Here is a 22,049-nt window from a genome sequence, read left to right as displayed (position 1 = left end):
ATAATGCAAACCGCTACTACAATACAGTCATCATAATGCAAACTGCTACTACAATACAGTCATCATAATGCAAACTGCTACTACAATACAGTCATCATCATGCAAACTACTACTACAATACAGTCATCGTAATGCAAACTGCTACTACAATACAGTCATCATAATGCAAACTACTACTACAATACAGTCATCGTAATGCAAACCGCTACTACAATACAGTCATCATAATGCAAACTGCTACTACAATACAGTCCACATAATGCAAACCGCTACTACAATACAGTCATCATAATGCAAACTGCTACTACAATACAGTCATCATAAACCAAACTGCTACTACAATACAGTCATCATAATTCAAACTGCTACTACAATACAGTCTTCATAATGCAAACTGCTATTACAATACAGCCATCATAATGCAAACTGCTACTACAATACAGTCATCATAATGCAAACTGCTACTACAATACAGTCATCGTAATGCAAACTGCTACTACAATACAGTCATCATAATGCAAACTACTATTACAATACAGTCATCATAATGCAAACTGCTACAACAATACAGTCATCATAATGCAAACTGCTACTACAATACAGTCATCATCATGCAAACTACTACTACAATACAGTCATCGTAATGCAAACTGCTACTACAATACAGTCATCATAATGCAAACTGCTATTACATTACAGTCCACATAATGCAAACCGCTACTACAATACAGTCATCATAATGCAAACTGCTACTACAATACAGTCATCATAATGCAAACTGCTATTACAATACAGTCATCATAACGCAAACTGCTACTACAATACAGTCATCATAATGCAAACTGCTACTACAATACAGTCATCATCATGCAAACTACTACTACAATACAGTCATCATAATGCAAACTGCTATTACAATACAGTCATCATAATGCAAACTACTATTACAATACAGTCATCATAATGCAAACTGCTACTACAATACAGTCATCATAATGCAAACTGCTACTACAATACAGTCATCGTAATGCAAACTGCTACTACAATACAGTTATCATAATGCCAACTGCTACTACAATACAGTCATCACAATGCAAACTGCTATTACAATACAGTCATCATCACGCAAACTGCTATTACAATATAGTCATCATAATGCAAACTGCTATTACAATACAGTCATCATAATGCAAACTGCTATTACAATACAGTCATCATAATGCAAACTGCTATTACAATACAGTCATCATAATGCCAACTGCTACTACAATACAGTCATCCTAATGCAAACTGTTACTACAATACAATCATCAAAATGCAAACTGCTGCTACAATACAGTCATCATAATGCCAACTGCAACTACAATACAGTCATCATAATGCAAACTGCTACTACAATACAGTCATCATCAAGCAAACTGCTATTACAATACAGTCATCATAATGCAAACTGCTATTACAATACAGTCATCATAATGCAAACTGCTATTACAATACAGTCATCATAATGCAAACTGCTACAACAATACAGTCATCATCAAGCAAACTGCTATTACAATACAGTCATCATAATGCAAACTGCTACTACAATACAGTCATCATAATGCCAACTGCAACTACAATACAGTCATTATAATGCAAACTGCTACTACAATACAGTCATCATCAAGCAAACTGCTATTACAATACAGTCATCATCAAGCAAACTGCTACTACAATCATCATAATGCAAACTGCTATTACAATACAGTCATCATAACGCAAACTGCTACTACAATACAGTCATCATCATGCAAACTGCTATTACAATACAGTCATCATAACGCAAACTGCTACAACAATACAGTCATCATAATGCAAACTGCTACTACAATACAGTCATCGTAATGCAAACTGCTACTACAATACAGTCATCATAATGCAAACTGCTACTACAATACAGTCCACATGATGCAAACCGCTACTACAATACAGTCATCATAATGCAAACTGCTACTACGATACAGTCATCATAATGCAAACTGCTATTACAATACAGTCATCATAAACCAAACTGCTACTACAATACAGTTATCATAATGCAAACTGCTACTACAATACAGTCATCATAATGCAAACTGCTATTACAATACAGTCATCGTAATGCAAACTGCTACTACAATACAGTCATCATAATGCAAACTGCTACTACAATACAGTCATCGTAATGCAAACTGCTTCTACAATACAGTCATCGTAATGCAAACTGCTACTACAATACAGTCATCATAATGCAAACTACTATTACAATACAGTCATCATAATGCAAACTGCTACAACAATACAGTCATCATAATGCAAACTGCTACTACAATACAGTCATCATCATGCAAACTGCTACTACAATACAGTCATCAAAATGCAAACTGCTACTACAATACAGTCATCGTAATGCAAACTGCTATTACAATACAGTCATCATAATGCAAACTGCTATTACAATACAGTCATCAAAATGCAAACTGCTACTACAATACAGTTATCATAATGCCAACTGCTACTACAATACAGTCATCACAATGCAAACTGCTATTACAATACAGTCATCATAACGCAAACTGCTACTACAATACAGTCATCATCACGCAAACTGCTATTACAATATAGTCATCATAATGCAAACTGCTATTACAATACAGTCATCATAATGCAAACTGCTATTACAATACAGTCATCATAATGCAAACTGCTATTACAATACAGTCATCATAATGCCAACTGCTACTACAATACAGTCATCCTAATGCAAACTGTTACTACAATACAGTCATCAAAATGCAAACTGCTACTACAATACAGTCATCATAATGCCAACTGCAACTACAATACAGTCATCATAATGCAAACTGCTACTACAATACAGTCATCATCAAGCAAACTGCTACTACAATACAGTCATCATAATGCAAACTGCTATTACAATACAGTCATCATAACGCAAACTGCTACTACAATACAGTCATCATAATGCAAACTGCTATTACAATACAGTCATCATAATGCTAACTGCTACAACAATACAGTTATCATAATGCCAACTGCTACTACAATACAGTCATCATAATGCAAACTGCTATTACAATACAGTCATCATAATGCAAACTGCTATTACAATACAGTCATCATAATGCAAACTGCTACTATAATACAGTCATCACAATGCAAACTGCTATTACAATACTGTCATCATAACGCAAACTGCTACTACAATACAGTCATCACGCAAACTGCATTTACAATATAGTCATCATAATGCAAACTGCTATTACAATACAGTCATCATAATGCAAACTGCTATTACAATACAGTCATCATAATGCAAACTGCTATTACAATACAGTCATCATGATGCAAACTGCTATTACAATACAGTCATCATAATGCAAACTGCTACTACAATACAGTCATCATAATGCCAACTGCAACTACATCTGTCATGATAATTCCAATTGTCTTGACAGATGTAGTAGCAGTTTGCATTATGATGACTGTACTTACATCGGGAGGTTGCTTTCCAGCCGTGCTATGTCAGGGGTGTCACAGCATGAAACTAAGGGCCGGTTTCCCATACACTGATTAAGCCCAGTCTTGGACTAGAAACCTTGCTCAGTGGAGAATCCCCATTGAAAGTGCATTTAGTTTCTGGTGTCCTTTGACAGCTCTTTGGTCTTGGCCATAGTGGAGTTTGGAGTGTGACTGTTTGAGGTTGTGGACAGGTGTCTTTTATACTGATAACAAGTTCAAACAGGTGCCATTAATACAGGTAACGAGTGGAGGACAGAGGAGCCTCTTAAAGAAGAAGTTACAGGTCTGTGAGAGCCAGAAATCTTGCTTGTTTGTAGGTGACCAAGTACTTATGTACTACAATGTAATTTTCTCGATTTTTTTCTCCTCATTTTGTCTGTCATAGTTGTGTGTACCTATGATGAAAATTATAGGCCTCTCTCATCTTTTTAAGTGGGAGAACTTGCACAATTGGTGGCTGACTAAATACTTTTTTGCCCCACTGTATCTGGGAAACTGGCCATAAATGTAATATAATAACAATGAAACTAAACTGTTATGCAGTAGGCTTATACATGTCATAGTGACACCATTTCACCTTTACTCAGTGCTCAGTTTTTTTAAATCTAGACTTAGCAAACATAACATGGCTAAATTCCCAATCTGGCCCTCCATCCATCACGGTCACCTAAGAATCTCCAGTTTACAATTGGCTCATTCATCCCCCTCCTCTCCCCTGTAACTATTCCCCAGGTCGTTGCTGTAAATGAGAACGTGTTCTCAGTCAATTTACCTGGTAAAATAACGGATAAATAAAACAAATCAAAGGTGACCAAAAACACCAGATACACATCAGCTGCTGGTTAGTCTTAATGACAAATATCAATCCATTTCTATGACACCCTCTGGGAGGCAGACATACTGTGAGTGTGCTGTGTAATTGTTAAGTGAGCCATTTGCTACATGGGCCTTGGACCCATGTGTTATAGCAGCACAACATGTGAACACATACACAAACTTTCCCTGAAGTCAATCAAATCACATGTATTTATAAAGCCCTTCTTACATCAGCTGATGTCACAAAGTCCTGTACAGAAACCCAGTCTAAAACCCCAAACAGCAAGCAATGCAGGTGTAGAAGCACCTGAAGTGTGTGTGTGTGTGTGCTAAAACATATGCTCAGTCAACCGCCTGTACATAAATGACATTGACAGCCACATCCTCTCAAGCACAAGCAGGCATCTCTCTCAGGGCCTATACCTTCAGGTTCCTCTCCAGACTGCCCACCTCAGACTCATGATTACATTCATGCAAAATCCTATTTTGAGCCTACCGTTCACTTAAGTCCCCCATATAGACTTGGGGATAATTAGCCTAGCCATCATGCCAATGCGGTACTGGACTCTATGCTAATTCATTAATGTGCCTGGCTAGGCTAGCTGATGATCAAATAAAATAACATGTTATTGGTTACATACACATGGTTAGCAGATGTTAATGCGAGTGTAGCGAAATGCTTGATCTTCTAGTTCCGCCAGTGCAGTAATATCTAACAAGTAATCTAAGTTCCACAACAACTACCTAATACACACAAATGTAAAGGGAAGGAATAGGAATATGTACATGTAAACATATGGATGAGTGGGGGCCGAGCGGCATAGGCAAGATGCAATAGATGGTATAAAATACAGTATATACATATGAGATGAGTAATGTGAGATTTGTAAACATTATTAAAGTGGCATTATTTAAAGTGACTAGTGATCCATTTATTAAAGCAACCAATGATTTGAGTCTGTATATAGGCAGCAGCCTCACTGAGTTAGTGATGGCTGTTTAACAGTCTGATGGGCTTGAGATAAAAGCTGTTTTTCAGTCTCTCGGTCCCTGCTTTGATGCACCTGTACTGACCTCGCCTTCTGGATGGTAGCGGGGTGAACAGGTAGTGGCTCGGCTGATTGTTGTCCTTGATGATATTTTTGGCCTTCCTGTGACATCGGGTGCTGTAGGTGTCCTGGAGGGCAGGTAGTTTTCCCCTGGTGATGCGTTGTGTAGACCGCACCACCCTCTGGAGAGCCTTGCGGTTGATGGCTGTGCAGTTGCCGTAGCAGGCTGTGATGTAAACTGTTTTAGGTCACAACCAAATTTCTTCAGCCTCTTGAGGTTGAAGAGGTGTTGTTGCGCCTTCTTCACCACACTGTCTGTGTGGGTGGACCATTTCAGTTTGACCGTGATGTGTATGCCGAGGAACTTAAAACTTGCCCCCTTCTCCACTACTCTCCCGTCGATGTGGATAGGGGGGTGCTCCCCTACCTGAACTCCACGATCATCTCCTTTGTTTTGTTGACGTTCATTGAGAGGTTGTTTTCCTGACACCACACTCCGAGTGCCCTTACCTCCTCCCTGTAGGCTGTCTCGTCGTTGTTGATAATCAAGCCCACTACTGTTGTGTCATCTGCAAACTTGGTGATTGAGGTGGAGGCGTGCATGGCCACGTAGTCATGGGTGAACAGTAAGTACAGGAGGGGGCTGAGCATGCACTCTTGTGGGCCCCAGTGTTGAGGATCAGTGAATTGGAGATGTTGTTTCCTACCTTGACCACCTGGGGGCGGCCCGTCCAGGACTCAATTGCACAAGGCGGGGTTGAAAGCTTAATGATGAGCTTGGAGGGTACTATGGTGTTGAATGCTGAGCTGAAGTCAATGAACAGCACTCTTACATAGGTATTCCTCTTGTCCAGATGGGATAGGGCAAATTAGCCATTCATGATGGCGATGACATTGTCTGTGGGCCTGTTGGGGCAGTATGCAAACTGAAGTGGGTCTAGGGTGGAAGGTAATCCTTGACTAGTCTCTCTCTTCCCTTCATGACTACATGACAGAAATGAGTGCTACAGGGGCAATAGTCATTTAGTTCAGTTGTCTTTGCCTTCTTGGGTACAGGAACAATGGTGGCCATCTTGAAGCATGTGTTGACAGCAGACTGGGATAGGGAGCAATTGAACATGTAAACACACCAGCTGGTCTGCGCATGCTCTGAGGACGGTGGCTGTTGTGTAAATGGCTAATCCAATCGGTTTCTACAAGCTTCTTTTACTTCCCAAGGGTGGTGGGAGGAGTGGGGCACATAAACAACTTAGAGCCCTTCCAGAATTCACCACTCGCTCAAGGGGACTGCTACTACAATACAGCCACTTTGTCACCCTCACTATGGTGACAGATTTGTTGGTGTGAAGGTTTGTTTTATGCTGCCTAGATTTTATGGTTACTGTTGTTATTAGTGTGTTTAGGCCTGGGATGAGCTAGGATACACTTACATGTTTTATGTGCCACACTTTGAGGCACACATGACTTTATGCAGGTGTTTTACATGCCAAACATGTATACAAAACAGATCATTCTATATTACAGTAACAGTGATCCAGGCAAACATAAATAACATATACCATACATTCTATGCTTATGAATAATATATCCCGTGAGTGACCACTTACACTGTTAATGTCTGATGACTACAAATGGACTGTTAAAACTGATAGGCTTTGACGTTCTGAAATGGTACAATCAGAAAAAATGACAAACAATAGAATCTGAGGAATGAAATCGTTGAAAACTGACCAGGAGCGAGGAAAGTTGAATTGTTGACAAATTTCGGAGCGACAACAATTTATTAAGCACCGACAAATCAGTTCCACAAGCACTTGCTTTTATGTTGTTATGGCTTTGAGAAGACCCGACGTTAAACTTCACATCCATTCTGGTTCTTAACTAATCAGCTAGATCCTGTGACGCTTAAGACTTTTGGATGTTGCAGGTAGGTGACTATAAAATACTTGGAAAAGCCTCAAATCAAAGGAGATGGATGATGCACTAGAATTGTCTTAAAAATATACAGTGCCTTGCAAAAGTATTCGGCCCCCTTGAACTTTGCGACCTTTTGCCACATTTCAGGCTTCAAACATAAAGATATAAAACTGTATTTTTTTGTGAAGAATCAACAACAAGTGGGACACAATCATGAAGTGGAATGACATTTATTGGATATTTCAAACTTTTTTAACAAATCAAAACCTGAAAAATTGGGCGTGCAAAATTATTCAGCCCCTTTACTTTCAGTGCAGCAAACTCTCTCCAGAAGTTCAGTGAGGATCTCTGAATGATCCAATGTTGACCTAAATGACTAATGATGATAAATACAATCCATCTGTGTGTAATCAAGTCTCCGTATAAATGCACCTGCACTGTGATAGTCTCAGAGGTCCGTTAAAAGCGCAGAGAGCATCATGAAGAACAAGGAACACACCAGGCAGGTCCGCGATACTGTTGTGAAGAAGTTTAAAGCCGGATTTGGATACAAAAAGATTTCCCAAGCTTTAAACATCCCAAGGAGCACTGTGCAAGCGATAATATTGAAATGGAAGGAGTATCAGACCACTGCAAATCTACCAAGACCTGGCCGTCCCTCTAAACTTTCAGCTCATACAAGGAGAAGACTGATCAGAGATGCAGCCAAGAGGCCCATGATCACTCTGGATGAACTGCAGAGATCTACAGCTGAGGTGGGAGACTCTGTCCATAGGACAACAATCAGTCGTATATTGCACAAATCTGGCCTTAATGGAAGAGTGGCTAGAAGAAAGCCATTTCTTAAAGATATCCATAAAAAGTGTCGTTTAAAGTTTGCCACAAGCCACCTGGGAGACACACCAAACATGTGGAAGAAGGTGCTCTGGTCAGATGAAACCAAAATTGAACTTTTTGGCAACACTGCAAAACGTTATGTTTGGCGTAAAAGCAACACAGCTGAACACACCATCCCCACTGTCAAACATGGTGGTGGCAGCATCATGGTTTGGGCCTGCTTTTCTTCAGCAGGGACAGGGAAGATGGTTAAAATTGATGGGAAGATGGATGGAGCCAAATACAGGACCATTCTGGAAGAAAACCTGATGGAGTCTGCAAAAGACCTGAGACTGGGACGGAGATTTGTCTTCCAACAAGACAATGATCCAAAACATAAAGCAAAATCTACAATGGAATGGTTCAAAAATAAACATATCCAGGTGTTAGAATGGCCAAGTCATAGTCCAGACCTGAATCCAATCGAGAATCTGTGGAAAGAACTGAAAACTGCTGTTCACAAATGCTCTCCATCCAACCTCACTGAGCTCGAGCTGTTTTGCAAGGAGGAATGGGAAAAAATTTCAGTCTCTCGATGTGCAAAACTGATAGAGACATACCCCAAGCGACTTACAGCTGTAATCGCAGCAAAAGGTGGCGCTACAAAGTATTAACTTAAGGGGGCTGAATAATTTTGCACACCCAATTTTTCAGTTTTTGATTTGTTAAAAAAGTTTGAAATATCCAATAAATGTCGTTCCACTTCATGATTGTGTCCCACTTGTTGATTCTTCACAAAAAAATACAGTTTTATATCTTTATGTTTGAAGCATGAAATGTGGCAAAAGGTCGCAAAGTTCAAGGGGGCCGAATACTTTCGCAAGGCACTGTATATATATATATATATATATATATTCCACTCAGTTTTAGGATGTGCTTTAGTCATAAAATATGCTTCCATAATGAATGCATCTCTTTATCAATAGAAAACAGGCCATATCAATGTGCATTTTCGGTTAAAAAAAAAAGAAAAAAAGGGGACACCAGAAAATATCTTTATTTATATACTGTAGCTAAGCCTTCGCATAGCAGGCCCTGGTGGCAGCACAAAATGAGGCTAAAACACCCAAATGTACACACAAATCATATAACAAAGGCAAAAATGCAAAGAAGTTGTGAAAATATAAAAACACCTTCACTCAATTATTGGAAACATACCAAAACACCAAATGAGACATTCACAAAGAAAACATTTTATTTTCCCCCAAAAGACTTTACACAACATTCAGAAACCTGTTTTTGAACTCAACATCTGTTAATCACCATGAGAAAAATGCCCCATCGCTTCATTCATATACCCTATAAAATATCTAAGGTAAAATAGAGGAAATTACAAATATATATTTATCTATGCTTACATCAATTCATTGAACAGATTGATGTACAATGCACACATGCTGTTGTACAGCAGGAATGGTACTGTAGGTGCAAATAGAAGACAGAGGAACCCGTGGGCAAAAGTGGTTGCAATAACATTATTTTGTGAATATTATGGTCAGGTTCTAAAGGGAAGGTGTTTAATGTCATTTTACCAGATAACCAAAATATGGCACCATGAAAAAGATGTATTCACCTGGTTGTCATCTGGCTAACATTTCAACCAGAATATAACGTCATTATGACATCCTATAATTTGCCCGCGGGGACGAGACAGCTGGCTAGAATACCTGTGGTCCTTTCGAAGGAAATAACCATAGTATTCAGAAAATAACTATTCAAATGGTTAGAAGCTCAGGCAGAGGATGCTGGTCTTTCCTATGTACAAATGTTTTTCAGGTCCACTTTCAACTCATATACACAGTTCTTACAAGTGTTTTTTGTCTCATGCACATAAATGTGCAGTATTATATATATATATATATATATATATATTTGAGAGGAAGATATCGTTTTTTTTTTTTAAATCACTGCAATTGGAAAGTCAAGGGAATCAACATGCTTCTTGTTCCATTAACTAGCATAGAGATTGTCATTGTCCAATGCTAAGACTGAACTTTTGTTGCTCATTCTAAAATGCAAACATTTACGCTCACGTTTAGCATATAGGTTAGCTTTAAAGCAGATAACAGCTGCTAATTAGAGATTTAACTCATATTTACCCCGCTTCTCAAATGCAGCAAAAAGGATTCTATTCACACGGCGAGGTAATCGTGAAATAGGATAATTGAGTGGTTTATGTTGGTATGGAGTGTATGTGATGTAGGTATGTTTGGTCCATTCTTTATCTATCCATCTACAGCTATGTGGTCCTGAAGCTGGCAGTGTGAGGGGTCTGTGTTTAGTTGAAACATCAGACAGAGCGAGAGATTTGTACAGACATAAAACAAGGCACATCAAGTTCACGTGGTAAGGCTGGTCCTTCAATTTCTCTGGAATTACAAAATGTTCAATTCAATAATTAATATTGTCTATCATATACCCATGATTAAAGTCAAAGACAAACACAAAATGGTTAACACTAATGAACATCATTATTGCAACATAATAGCACCTTAAACTTGACATTGACGCTTGTTATAAAATGGCTATTCATTACAGTACAATGCAATGACTCAAACAGTGAAAACCAACCATCCAATCTACTGTATTTAATTCCAAGAAGGTGGTAATCCATTTCCTACAGTCATACACTGAGTATAACAGGTGTCACATCTAGCTTATGATGCATCATGTACATTTAATGATGCCTATCATGTGTTACTCCATCAATAGGTGGCCAGAGTTTTACAAAAAGTGGAGATAAGTTAACCAACTGGATGCAGAGTCAAGAAGATGACAGCCATTTGTCCCAAAACGTCTCTACAGTGTCGAGATACAACATTCATAAGCTGGAGTAAAAAGTCCTTTTACACTTTCCAAAATGTATTTAGCATCTCTGTGCTTCTCACTAGATTTGTCAAATCAACCCCAAAAAGTGAATTTCCCATGATTCAAAAAGAACTGCAGCAGTTCCATGTAAAAAAGAAGAGAACGAGAGAAAAAGAGAGATGGCCACTTCACGATTAGAACGGTCAATGGATTTCCTTGTACAGGAAGAACAAGAGCATAGTAGAAAACAGAACGTACAGTTTATCAACCAAGAGATTGATAAATATTTCTTTGTTTTTTTATTATTTATTTGTCTTAGTGTTGCTTAGTGTAACAACTTTTACAATCCTGAAGAAAAGTGGGAGGAACAGAGGCAGACAGGGAGGGGAGAGCATTTGCTCATGCCTCTCCAGACCAAACCACTGGATTTTTTGGGAGGGGTGGATCGGTTGATTAGTGCTCCTCCAGCCAAGATGGTGTATCCCCGCCGGGCATTTTCAACTTGATGTGGAACTGCTTGAGCGTCTGATCCAGCTGCTGCTGGTTTCCTGCATAGTATGCTGCGATGGCATTGTGGAAGAGGATCAGCTGGTTGTGCAACACTTTCACCTGGGAGAGGAAGGAGGAGAAAGAACAGAAAGACATAAGCACTCACAGAGTCAGACAACACAGTTGCATTTAATGCCGGTTGAACAACTGTGTAATGGACCAGTTTTTTATTTATTTAGCAAATATCCCACCAGACTTTTCAAACAGCAACACTGGTCAGTTTTAGATTTGGCCAACCTGGTCTCAGAGCATTTCAGTATACAGAAGATAGCCCTATTTGGGTAAAAGACCAAGTCCATATACAAGCACACCAAGACAGTCGTGAAAAGGGCACGTCAAAACCTATTCCCCCAGAGGAGACTGAAAGGATTTGGCATGGGTAATCAGATCCTCAAAAAGTTCTACAGCTGCACCATCGAGAGCATCCTGATTGATTGCATCACTGCCTGGTATGGCAACTGCTTGGCTTCCGACCGCAAGGCACTACAAAGGGTAGTGCGTACGGCCCAGTACATCACGGGGGCCAAGCTTCCTGCCATCCAGGACCTCCATACCAGGCGGTATCAGAGGAAGTCACTAAAAATGGTAAAATATTCCAGCCACACTAGTCATAGACTGTTCTCTCTGCTACCATGGCAAGTGGTACCAGGGCGCCAAGTCTAGGTCCAAAAGGCCTAGAGGCCTTCTAGCCCCAAGCCATACGACTCTTGAACAGTGAATTAGGTATGGGCCTATACAATTTGTGACTGTCTGAAGAGTCACAATGACAGCTCAAAGAAGCACACATTTTATAGGCTATAGTGTAGGGCAGGGGTGGGCAACTCCAGTCCTTGGGGGCCTGATTGGTCACACTTTCTCCGTCCGTAGCAAACACACCTGATTAAGCAAATTGCATTCTAAACTGAAGATCATGATTAGGCGAATATTGGAGTCAGGTGTGTTAGCTGGGGCTGGGGCAAAACTGTGACACCAATCAGGCCCCCGAGGACTGGAATTGCCCACCCCTGGTGTAGTGTTTAACTGCATTCGGGTTGCATGTGCAGTGTCAATTAGGCATGTGCTTTGAATTTATGGTTACTTTGTGTGAAGTAAATACACTTGGCTAAAGGCTTCCATGCAACAACCTGTTTGGACAATGTGCTATTTTATTTTTGGCTCATCTGCCGCTGCGCATGTTGAGAATTTTTGGAATTGCATTAGTGCGACATTGGGGAAAAATGTTATTATTTCGGGAAATGTGAAGTGTTCCCGGGATGCTGGTTGCCCATGTTAATCCCTAGTTGACAGCAAAGGTTCCAAGACAATTACATCCTAGTAAGGACACAAAATCTGGTCACATGTATTCTGTCCTAGCCCTTGATGCTGAAAAAAGACTTAGCTGCCATATCAGGAGTAGCCTAAAACTAGCATCGGAAATACCTTGTTCTCTTCCAGGAATTTGAGCTTGATGGAGACGTCGTTGCGCATCTTCTCGTATTTCTCGCGGTGGATCTGGAACTGCTGCTGGGAGTATTCTATCTTGGGCAGAGTGGTGGCATCCCGCGGCCCCAGGTTCAATTCCTCCAGGTCTGTGCGGTACGCATCGAACTCAACCCTACACGGGATGTCAAAGAGCAGACGGAGGTCAACTACATACTATTTTTTTCACTTACATTTTTCGGGTACTATAGCCGTCTTGACAACTCCAGCTGTCATCGTCTTGCCAGACAACGACCAGAGGAGTTGATTATACAGCACAAACAGATCTGCGACCAGGCTAGGGAAAATAACACGTCCAAGAGTCAAACAAAATCCTACAAAACATTGATGAAACCTCCCCAAAACACTTAATCGGCCATGGCAATTTCCTAAACTGAGTCCATTTCAGAAAATGACTAGGAATAACATATGCTCTCAAAATGTTCAATAAGAGGATGCAAGTCAGTCAATAAGTAACAGTGAACCAATTTAAACTGATATTCTCATATTACCTGGCAGTTTCATACTGTTTGATGTTAATCATAGTGTCCTCAATTGTTTTGTCCACCAGTGTGTTCACATTGGCAATGAAGAAGTTGATAGCTCCCAGTAGGGTCTCCCCATTTTTGGACAAAAGTTTTTGAGTGTCAGCATTGTAGCCAAACTCCTCCTGAAAGACAAGATTGCATCACACATTTATATAATGACTACCATAGAACAATTGTATTATCTGAGCAAGCATAGCATCGTTGAATATGATCAAAATACTACTTCCCTAAAATATGAGGCAAAAGGTCTTTATTTCCTAAAGAGATGAATGGATATTGAGTGACCCATCAATGTCATGGGAAAATTGCTTTTAGAGTGAGGACACAATTACATATATTGAATCATTATAGAATTCCCTTAAAGGGTTTCCAATTGAGAGCTCATAGATCATTTTGACATCCAATGACAATTCAGACAGTCACATTTAACTTCCAACCACGAGCTGTGCTTTCTTAAATCTCGATACATGTTTATTTAAACCTTTAATACAAAATGGAAGTCTTAACTCTTAACAAACCATGAACGTCTAGGCCCAAATGTCACAGCAAATAAACCATTTTGGACAGGCTTATTCATCATGCAACAGAAGTAAATCTAACACGAAACATGGCAGTGCTACCATCTTATAAACAGAACATTGAAACACAAACATGTACACACACACACAACCCTTTCATTAGGCAGCAGGTGGGGGGGATGTGCATAAATCCCATTACAATAAAGATAGAACATGAAGTACAGGTCCCACCCAGTTTACTGTTCATAATTGCCTATAGATCTGAAAAGGGTTTTAGGTGGCTATAAAAACTAGCTATCATTTACGCATAAGCAAATACTTACAAAACATGCATTTCAAATAAATGCGCAGAATAAAAACAGGTGGTCTTCACCGTAAAATGCTTACTAATGAGCCCTTTCCCAACCATTATAAGTTATAAAGAAAAATAAAGTTATAAAGAAAAATGTGCACAAAAAAATAAGGAAATAGTAACACAAAATAACGAGGTAGTTGAGGTAATATGTACATGTAGGTAGGGATAAAAGGGACCAGGCAATCAGGAGATAGGAAACGGTTCAGCGAACATAACAAAACCGGAAAATAACATTTTTGGGAGGAACGGAACCAGAACGAAAGTTATCTATACTTTTCCGCAACAGAGCCGTGTTATTTTAAAAGCATATGAAACGGTTAATAACGTTATTTTATGTTCCGTGCAGTTTGTTCCAGTCCCACAAAAAAACTCAAAGCGCCTATGCAAAGCCCTCACTGTCACTCAAACTTCCAGTGTCTGGCTGCCCACCAGCTGAAAATCTTTGCCAGGTGTGTATGTAGGCTACCTTCCCCTCCCTCCGAAGCATGCAGTCTACTGTAGCTACTGACGTTACAAGCGTGATTTAAAAATTAGCAAGAGGGATTTTTTTAATTAAGAGAACAATGGATGAACTTTATCAATTCTGGTTAAGGTTACTATCGATATCACGTTTCACATTGGATTTATTAACTACAAAAGTCTTTACTTTAACTCTGGTGCCGCTCTACACATACCAGCTAGCTGTGGTCTAGCTCTTAAAACTAACGGCCTCATTATGTGTAATGTAATGGAACTGAGAGTCATGATCAAGGGCTATCCCTGGTCCAATGTCAGTTAAGCAAACTCCGAAGTTCAAAGACATTCAAAAGTTTCCTCATCGAAGCCCCTCCTTCATAGATCTAATTCTGTGGGCCTAATTCAGATCATGCATGCCATAACATGCCCATGCCTTCATGCCCAGCACTCTTCTCACCCCGGAAAATTTCTGCCGCACCCTACACTTGTCTGTCCAATGCATGTACATATCTTGCCTACTCCATAGCAAGCTGCTCTATCCATTGGTGAAGTAATTTAAAGTAGAGCTAAATGTAAAAAAAAAAAAAGAAATTATACCATTATTTGAGGTTTAAAATGGAAGAGAAAGAAACTATATAAACCATTACTTGTTGGGGGTTCGAACCGGTTCAGAACTTCACTTTGCTGTTTGGAACAGTGGGTGGGGTGGAAATGACGGTTCTGTTCAGAATGAAATGATTGAGAAATCATTTGTTCCAACCCCTTGTCAGGAAACAGAGTGGAAGCAGCGTATGTGAAGAGGGTGAAAGTGTGTCTGTGTTTAGGGTCAATATGCATGTAGGCGTGTTTTGTGTGTGTGAGCGTATGCAGTGTGTGTGTGTGTGTGTGTGTGTGTGTGTGTGTTGGAAAGCCAGTGTAGTATGTGTGAGTATGCATAGAGCCAGTGCAAGAGAGTTAGTGCGAGGGACATTTGTTTATTATTTCAGGGTACATCAATAATACATTTACTACAAATAATAAATTATGCATCATGTATAAAACAGCTAAGTCACATAAAATAGGTCCCTCTTTACATTAAGCGGTCTGTCTTTTAAATCCATTTTATATAGATACAAATTAAACCAATTTATCAAAGGCTTTTAGTGCATTTGAGAATTCAACACAAGTGAACCCACTCAGCATCATCCGAAATGAGGCAACCTGAAGCAGCTCGAGTAAAAAAAGGGAGAAAATCACTGACTGATCTGACAGGTGAAAGCAGAATAGTGTTAACCTACCCAGTCCTTTCACCTAGCTATCAGTGGTTATGGAAAAAAAGTGATGAGGAATAGAAGTAATCTCAGAGTACTGATAACAAACCAGAGCCAGAAACGGCCATCCTTAAAAGGTATGTCCCAAACCACAGATCTAGGAGGAGGTTACTTTACTCCCAATCCTAACCTTCCATTAACATTACAGGCATGAAGAAAAAAACTGATCTTGTATTCGTTTCAACTACTTCAACCTACTCCAGCTTCAGGTTGCTCGTTTAGGTCAGAGTTAAAAAATAGTGACTGACTCACATGGAGCTCTGGCGACTTGAGGCCGAGGTCAGCGAAGGCGTCGCCAAGCTGCCGCTGAGTCTGCATCATCTGGGTGAGCTGGTTGGCCAGAGTCTGGGTCAGCTTGACCACGTGTTCGTACTTGCGCTTGTTGTCGCGCAGCACTTCGATCTGCCCCTCCAGCTCCAGGTCCACCGTCCGTGAGCCGCGGCCCAGCTTCTCCGACAAGATCTGCCTGGTGCACTGCGGGGAGAGAAGTGTTAGCATTCCTAGTGTAACTGACCAAATGGAATGATTTAGCATTAGCATTGTTAGCATTTGAGAATAACGGACCTTGCGTTTCAAACAAGTTAGCGTTGACATATATTATCCCAATGTAACTGACCTGGGGTTTCAAACAAATTAGTGTTAGCATAGTTAGCATCCGAGAGTAGCTGACCATGGTTTCAAATGAGATAGCGCCAACATCGTTAGAATTCTAGTGAATCTGATGTTGGGTTGAGAACCCAACATCAGACACATAGTTAGGATCCTAGTGTAACCAACCCCAGGTATCAAACCCAGGTCATCGACATGTCTCAATACCATGTTAGCCCTCCAAGCTAAAGCCTGTATGTTGGCTCTGGGAACAGACAGATTTTATTTAAATTTTTACCTAAATCTCTGATCACATTCAAAGCAATATCTTTAATGGGTATTAAAAGTATGTAGTGCCGTGTATTATCACTGAGAAACAGTTTGGCTAAATCAGATGTTCTACAGCAACCCTTTTGTCTTGTTCTTTTGTGAGCGTACAATAAAGCAGGGGAGCCAGAAGTAAACATTCACAGCACACTGGGGAATTATGGACAGATGAGATCATAGGTAGCTCACCAATCCAACCCTGGCTATGAAAAGCTGTGTGTGTGTGTGTGTGTGTGTTGTGCGATGCCAGGAAAAAAGGGGTAGTCTACCTGCAAAGTGGGAACCGGATTGTGAGAGGAGAAAGGTACTAAGGAGATAGGGGTGTGAAAAAGCAAGGTTGAGAATGAGTGAGTGGGAGTTAGAAAAGAAAGAGAGGCAGTAAGTACTGGTGGCAAATATTACTTTGTACGTGTTGATGCTCCACTTCCTCACTAGGTCCAGTTTTTCCATGGCCGGGTTCTTCAGGTCGTCTGCCAGGACCACCGGCCCGCTCTGTGGCTGCCCTTGCATAGTGCCTGAAGAGAAAGGCGACTGTCATGAATGGTCGAGAGAGGCTGTATCTGTTAGCTTGGGGCTCTGGGAAGATACAGTGTTGGAGAATATAAAATGTAGATGTGAGACTACGGTGAATCAATCATAGGATTGATATACCATTTCCAGTCATGTCATCAGACTGGAACATGGAAACACTGAGTAAAAGTTAGATGGCGACTATGATACTTTGACGATTATCATCTACAGGTGAAATACTAAAGTATATATGTTTACCTGCAGGGAAAATAAATTAGTAACAAGCAACAGCAAGGAGTTTCATTTAGAGTAGAAGGGAGGTTTTTCCATTTGAGGGAGGTCTGGCAAGGAACTATGGGAGCCCAGTGATGCAAGGAGGACACAGGAGTTAAGCAGGGATGCTGATTAAAACTCAGGTGAAGCTGTGTAAGGTCCTAGCAAGTATGTTTGTGAAATGTTAAAACAAGATGAGGACCCCTATAACCAGCTATGGGAGAAATGCAGACAACCGACATAATTAGTTTCCAGTGGCCTAACCTCAGCTGTTACAAACCAGACACCACCGTCAAGCTTTCAGGTAATTGCATCCTTCGCAGCTAAAAGCCAAAGGTGAAATTGAACGAAGAGAGAGAGGGGAAGGACGCGAAGACAGAAGAGAAACGGCAGTAGAAGTCGATGAAGAAGGACGTGGACGATGGATTTTGAAGGAATGACACAGAGCCTTGATACAAAGGAAGGAGCAAGGGAGAGAAGCCCAACCAGAAATAAGAAGGAGCAGAAAGCAAGTCTGTATATATATATATATACTGTCTCTGTTGCTGCGGGTACCTTTCTGTATCTCAGTCTGACTATCGCTGATGGGTCGTGCCAGACGGCTAGCCGCGGCTGAGCTGGGAGCTACAGGTGCCACGGGAGACGTGGGCTGGCTTGCTGACACTGGAAACAGCAGGCAACAGTGGCGATTGATTAGTAAGTCAATTCAACAACCCCCCCCCCCCCCCCCCTTATCTAGAGCTGTCAAATGGAATCTCCCACAGATCTTCCTTGGGTGTTCCTTTGGGTCTGAATGGCACTATGGATGGGGTGGTCCACCACTAAAGACCGAATAAGAGGTGTAATCTTGAGATGACAGGCACAGAACAGTCCCACTGGACTAAAAGGGGATTAGTGGCACAACTAGGTTCATATCGTACCAAGTAAAGACTCCTAAAGCAATTGGACTACCTGACACCACATTGGACACAATGTACTATGCCTGCACCTTGCTTTTGGTTTGATGTTACTTGTCAGTGAAACCTCCATGGAACAAACGTTCTGTACTTGCCATTTAAGCCTATGCTCGACCTTTAATGAAAAGCACAGATGTTGCTGTAAAATGACAGGCCGCAATGATAGAACCCTTTCTGTCTTTGTAGACTTGCCTTTGGATGCTTTTATGGGTTAGCCAGTTGAGAAGTGACATATCAGGTCTGAGTCTGTAATCATAAAGTGTCTCAGAGTAGGAGTGCTGATCTAAGATAAGTTTAGACCATAATGAATGAAATATCACATGGACAGATCCCAGATCAGACGCTTTGTGAACACTGGCCCAGGTCAGGTCAGGAACCTTCTCAGTGTGTTGATGTGTCCTTATGCACACCACATACCCACAAACAGAAAGGTATACAACAAACAGAGTTCAAAGTTGTTGCCTGGGACACGGTTCGACCCACCGCCGCCTTGCTGGTGATGACTGGGCATTTCAGCACATCACGCAAAACCTCTGATGCTAAGTATGTGGCTACTATCAACCAACACTACTGTACGCTAGCTATGTCGGAAAGGACTACAACTTTCAAAGTGTACCCACTGCATTATCATTATTATTGCCCATGTATTGTTTGTTGAAAAGTTTGCGGTCACTTAGGAATGTCCACATTTTTTTGTCCATTAACATAACATCAAATTGATCAGAAAGATAGTGTAGACATTGTTAATGTTGGAAATGACAATTGTAGCTGGAAATGGCAGATTGTAAATGGAATATCTACATAGGCGTACAGAGGCCCATTATCAGCAACCATTACTCCTGTGTTCCAATGGCAGTGTAGCAAAGAAAAAGCCATATCAGACTGGCCAATAAAAAGAAAAGATTGAGCAAAAGAACACAGACACTGGACAAATGAACTCTGCATAGAAGGCCAGCATCCCAGAGTCGCCTTTTCACTGTTGACGTTGAGACTGGTGTTTTGCGGACACTATTTAATGAAGCTGCCAGTTGAAGGCTTGTGAGGTGCCCGTTTCCCAAACTAAATCAATTAGCCTTTTAAAATGATCAACTTGGATTAGCTAACACAACGTGCCATTGGAACACAAGAGTGATGGTTGCTGATAATAGCCTCTATACACCTATGTAGATATTCTATTCAAAATCATCCGTTTCCAGCTACAATAGTCATTTACAACGTAAACAATGTCTACACTGTATTTCTGATTTGATGTTTTTTTAAATGGACAAAAAAAAAATTGCTTTTCTTTCAAAACCAAGGACATTTCTAAGTGACCCCAAACTTTTAACCGGTAGTGTATATTTTCCTTCTTTATTATTTTTCCCCTAACCCGATCCTCCCTCCTCTAATTGGAGTAACCTAATGGACAACAATACCTAAGCTTCTACTTCCTGCTTATACATACATTTTACTGACACAGTATATTAGTCGCCTTGTTTTTTTTTGTTCCTCCCTTCAGCTCCCCCCAACCCCTACCACCATCCAGGTTTGGTTTCAATTAACCTCTTGAAACTCTGGGGGCAGTATTTCATTTTTGGATGAAAAACGTTCCTGTTTTAAACAAGATATTTTGTCACGAAAAGATGCTCGACTATGCATATAATTGACAGCTTTGGAAAGAAAACACTGACGTTTCCAAAACTGCAAAGATATCTGTGAGTGCCACAGAACTGATGCTACAGGCGAAACCAAGATGAAATTTCAAACAGGAAATGTCCCAGATTTTGAAGGCGCTGTGTTCCAATGTCTCCTTATATGGCTGTGAATGCGCCAGGAATGAGCCTACACTTTCTGTCGTTTTTGTAGGCACATCATTGGAAGATTGACCATAAGAGACCACATTTACCAGGTGTCCGCCTGGTGTCCTCCGTCGAAATTGGTGCGCAATCTCCAGCTGCATGCATTTTTCCATGTCGTTCAGAGGAGAAACCAAACTTCCACGAATTATATATCATCGAATAGATATGTGAAAAACACCTTGAGGATTGATTCTAAACAACGTTTGCCATGTGTCTGTCGATATTATGGAGTTAATTTGGAAAAAAGTTTGGCGTTATAATGACTGAATTTTCAGGGTTTTTTCTTAGCCAAACGTGATGAACAAAACGGAGCGATTTCTCCTACACAAATAATATTTTTGGAAAAACTGAACATTTGCTATCTAACAGAGTTTCCTCATTGAAAATATCCGAAGTTCTTCAAAGGTAAATTATTTTATTTGAATGCTTTTCTTGTTTTTGTGAAAATGTTGCGTGCTGAATGCTAGGCTTAATGCTATGCTAGCTATCAATACTCTTACACAAATGCTTGTTTGCTATGGTTGAAAAGCATATTTTGAAAATCTGAGATGACAGTGTTGTTAACAAAAGGCTAAGCTTGAGAGCCAATATATTTATTTCATTTGCGATTTTCATGAATAGTTAACGTTGCGTTATGGTAATGAGCTTGAGGCTATAATTACGCTCCCGGTTACGGGATTGCTCGTCGCCATATTTTTCAACTGTACTGTGATATGTCACAAAAATCCTGAACCTTTCTCATAGTTTCTACAGATTATAAATTCAAGAAAATGTTTTGTTAAAATTATTATATTATTGATCGATTTACTATGACTTTTCTAATTCCCCAGCAGTGCTATTTGCAAAGTTAGCTCCAAGTAAATGTTGTAAATCTTCAGTCATTCCTGAACCTGCGACCAAAAACAAGCTACAGTACCAAAACAAGTGATCAAATGATTCTGACTCTTCACAACAAAATCTGCAGAGCTAGGATGGTTGTATCACACACACACACACACACACACACACCAGGTTGTAAGAATGTTACATAATAATTTACACTGAAAAGAGAAAACAAATGTATTAAAAAGACATTATGTGGACCTGGACAAAAGGGCTGTCGTGTTGAATATTGTTGCATAAATACTGTATCATTGAAGTGAAACTTTGGTTCCGTTAATTACAGTCACAAGAGTCAATTGATACAAACGTCAAGTCTCTGTGTTCAGTGACTTCACCTGCCTCCCTTGAATGGGCATGCCAAGGTAAGTATTTTCCAGTTCCCACCACAGCCTGAAATCTATACAGCTTGTGTTAATAATTTTCCAATAGGTCTTGATTAATTCCGAGTAAT

General features: G+C 40.2%; 1 protein-coding gene across 4 annotated transcripts in view; it reads right to left on the bottom strand.

Moving 5' to 3' along the window:
* Window positions 1-9,395: 9,395 nt before the first annotated feature.
* arfip1 (ARF interacting protein 1) overlaps window positions 9,396-22,049 on the bottom strand; it is a 31,364-nt gene continuing 18,710 nt past the window's right edge. For 2 of the 4 annotated variants that reach the window (XM_021619097.3, XM_021619095.3), the window contains 6 exons: window positions 18,478-18,585; window positions 17,542-17,654; window positions 16,477-16,698; window positions 13,550-13,707; window positions 12,999-13,173; window positions 9,396-11,639 (listed from right to left, as the gene is read on the bottom strand). In XM_021619097.3, the coding sequence (XP_021474772.2) occupies window positions 11,484-11,639; window positions 12,999-13,173; window positions 13,550-13,707; window positions 16,477-16,698; window positions 17,542-17,654; window positions 18,478-18,585 (932 nt within the window). In that variant the 3' untranslated portion in view covers window positions 9,396-11,483. The remainder of the gene's footprint in view (window positions 11,640-12,998; window positions 13,174-13,549; window positions 13,708-16,476; window positions 16,699-17,541; window positions 17,655-18,477; window positions 18,586-22,049) is intronic. The other 2 variants (XM_021619098.3, XM_021619096.3) reach the window with 1 other exon arrangement.

The sequence above is a fragment of the Oncorhynchus mykiss genome, chromosome 10 (genome assembly GCF_057628025.1).
Source record: "Oncorhynchus mykiss isolate SJ-2025 chromosome 10, ASM5762802v1, whole genome shotgun sequence".
Classification (NCBI taxonomy): Eukaryota; Metazoa; Chordata; class Actinopteri; order Salmoniformes; family Salmonidae; genus Oncorhynchus; species Oncorhynchus mykiss.
The sequence above is the reverse complement of the archived record's forward strand: the minus strand, read 5'-3'. Positions and strand labels throughout refer to the sequence as shown.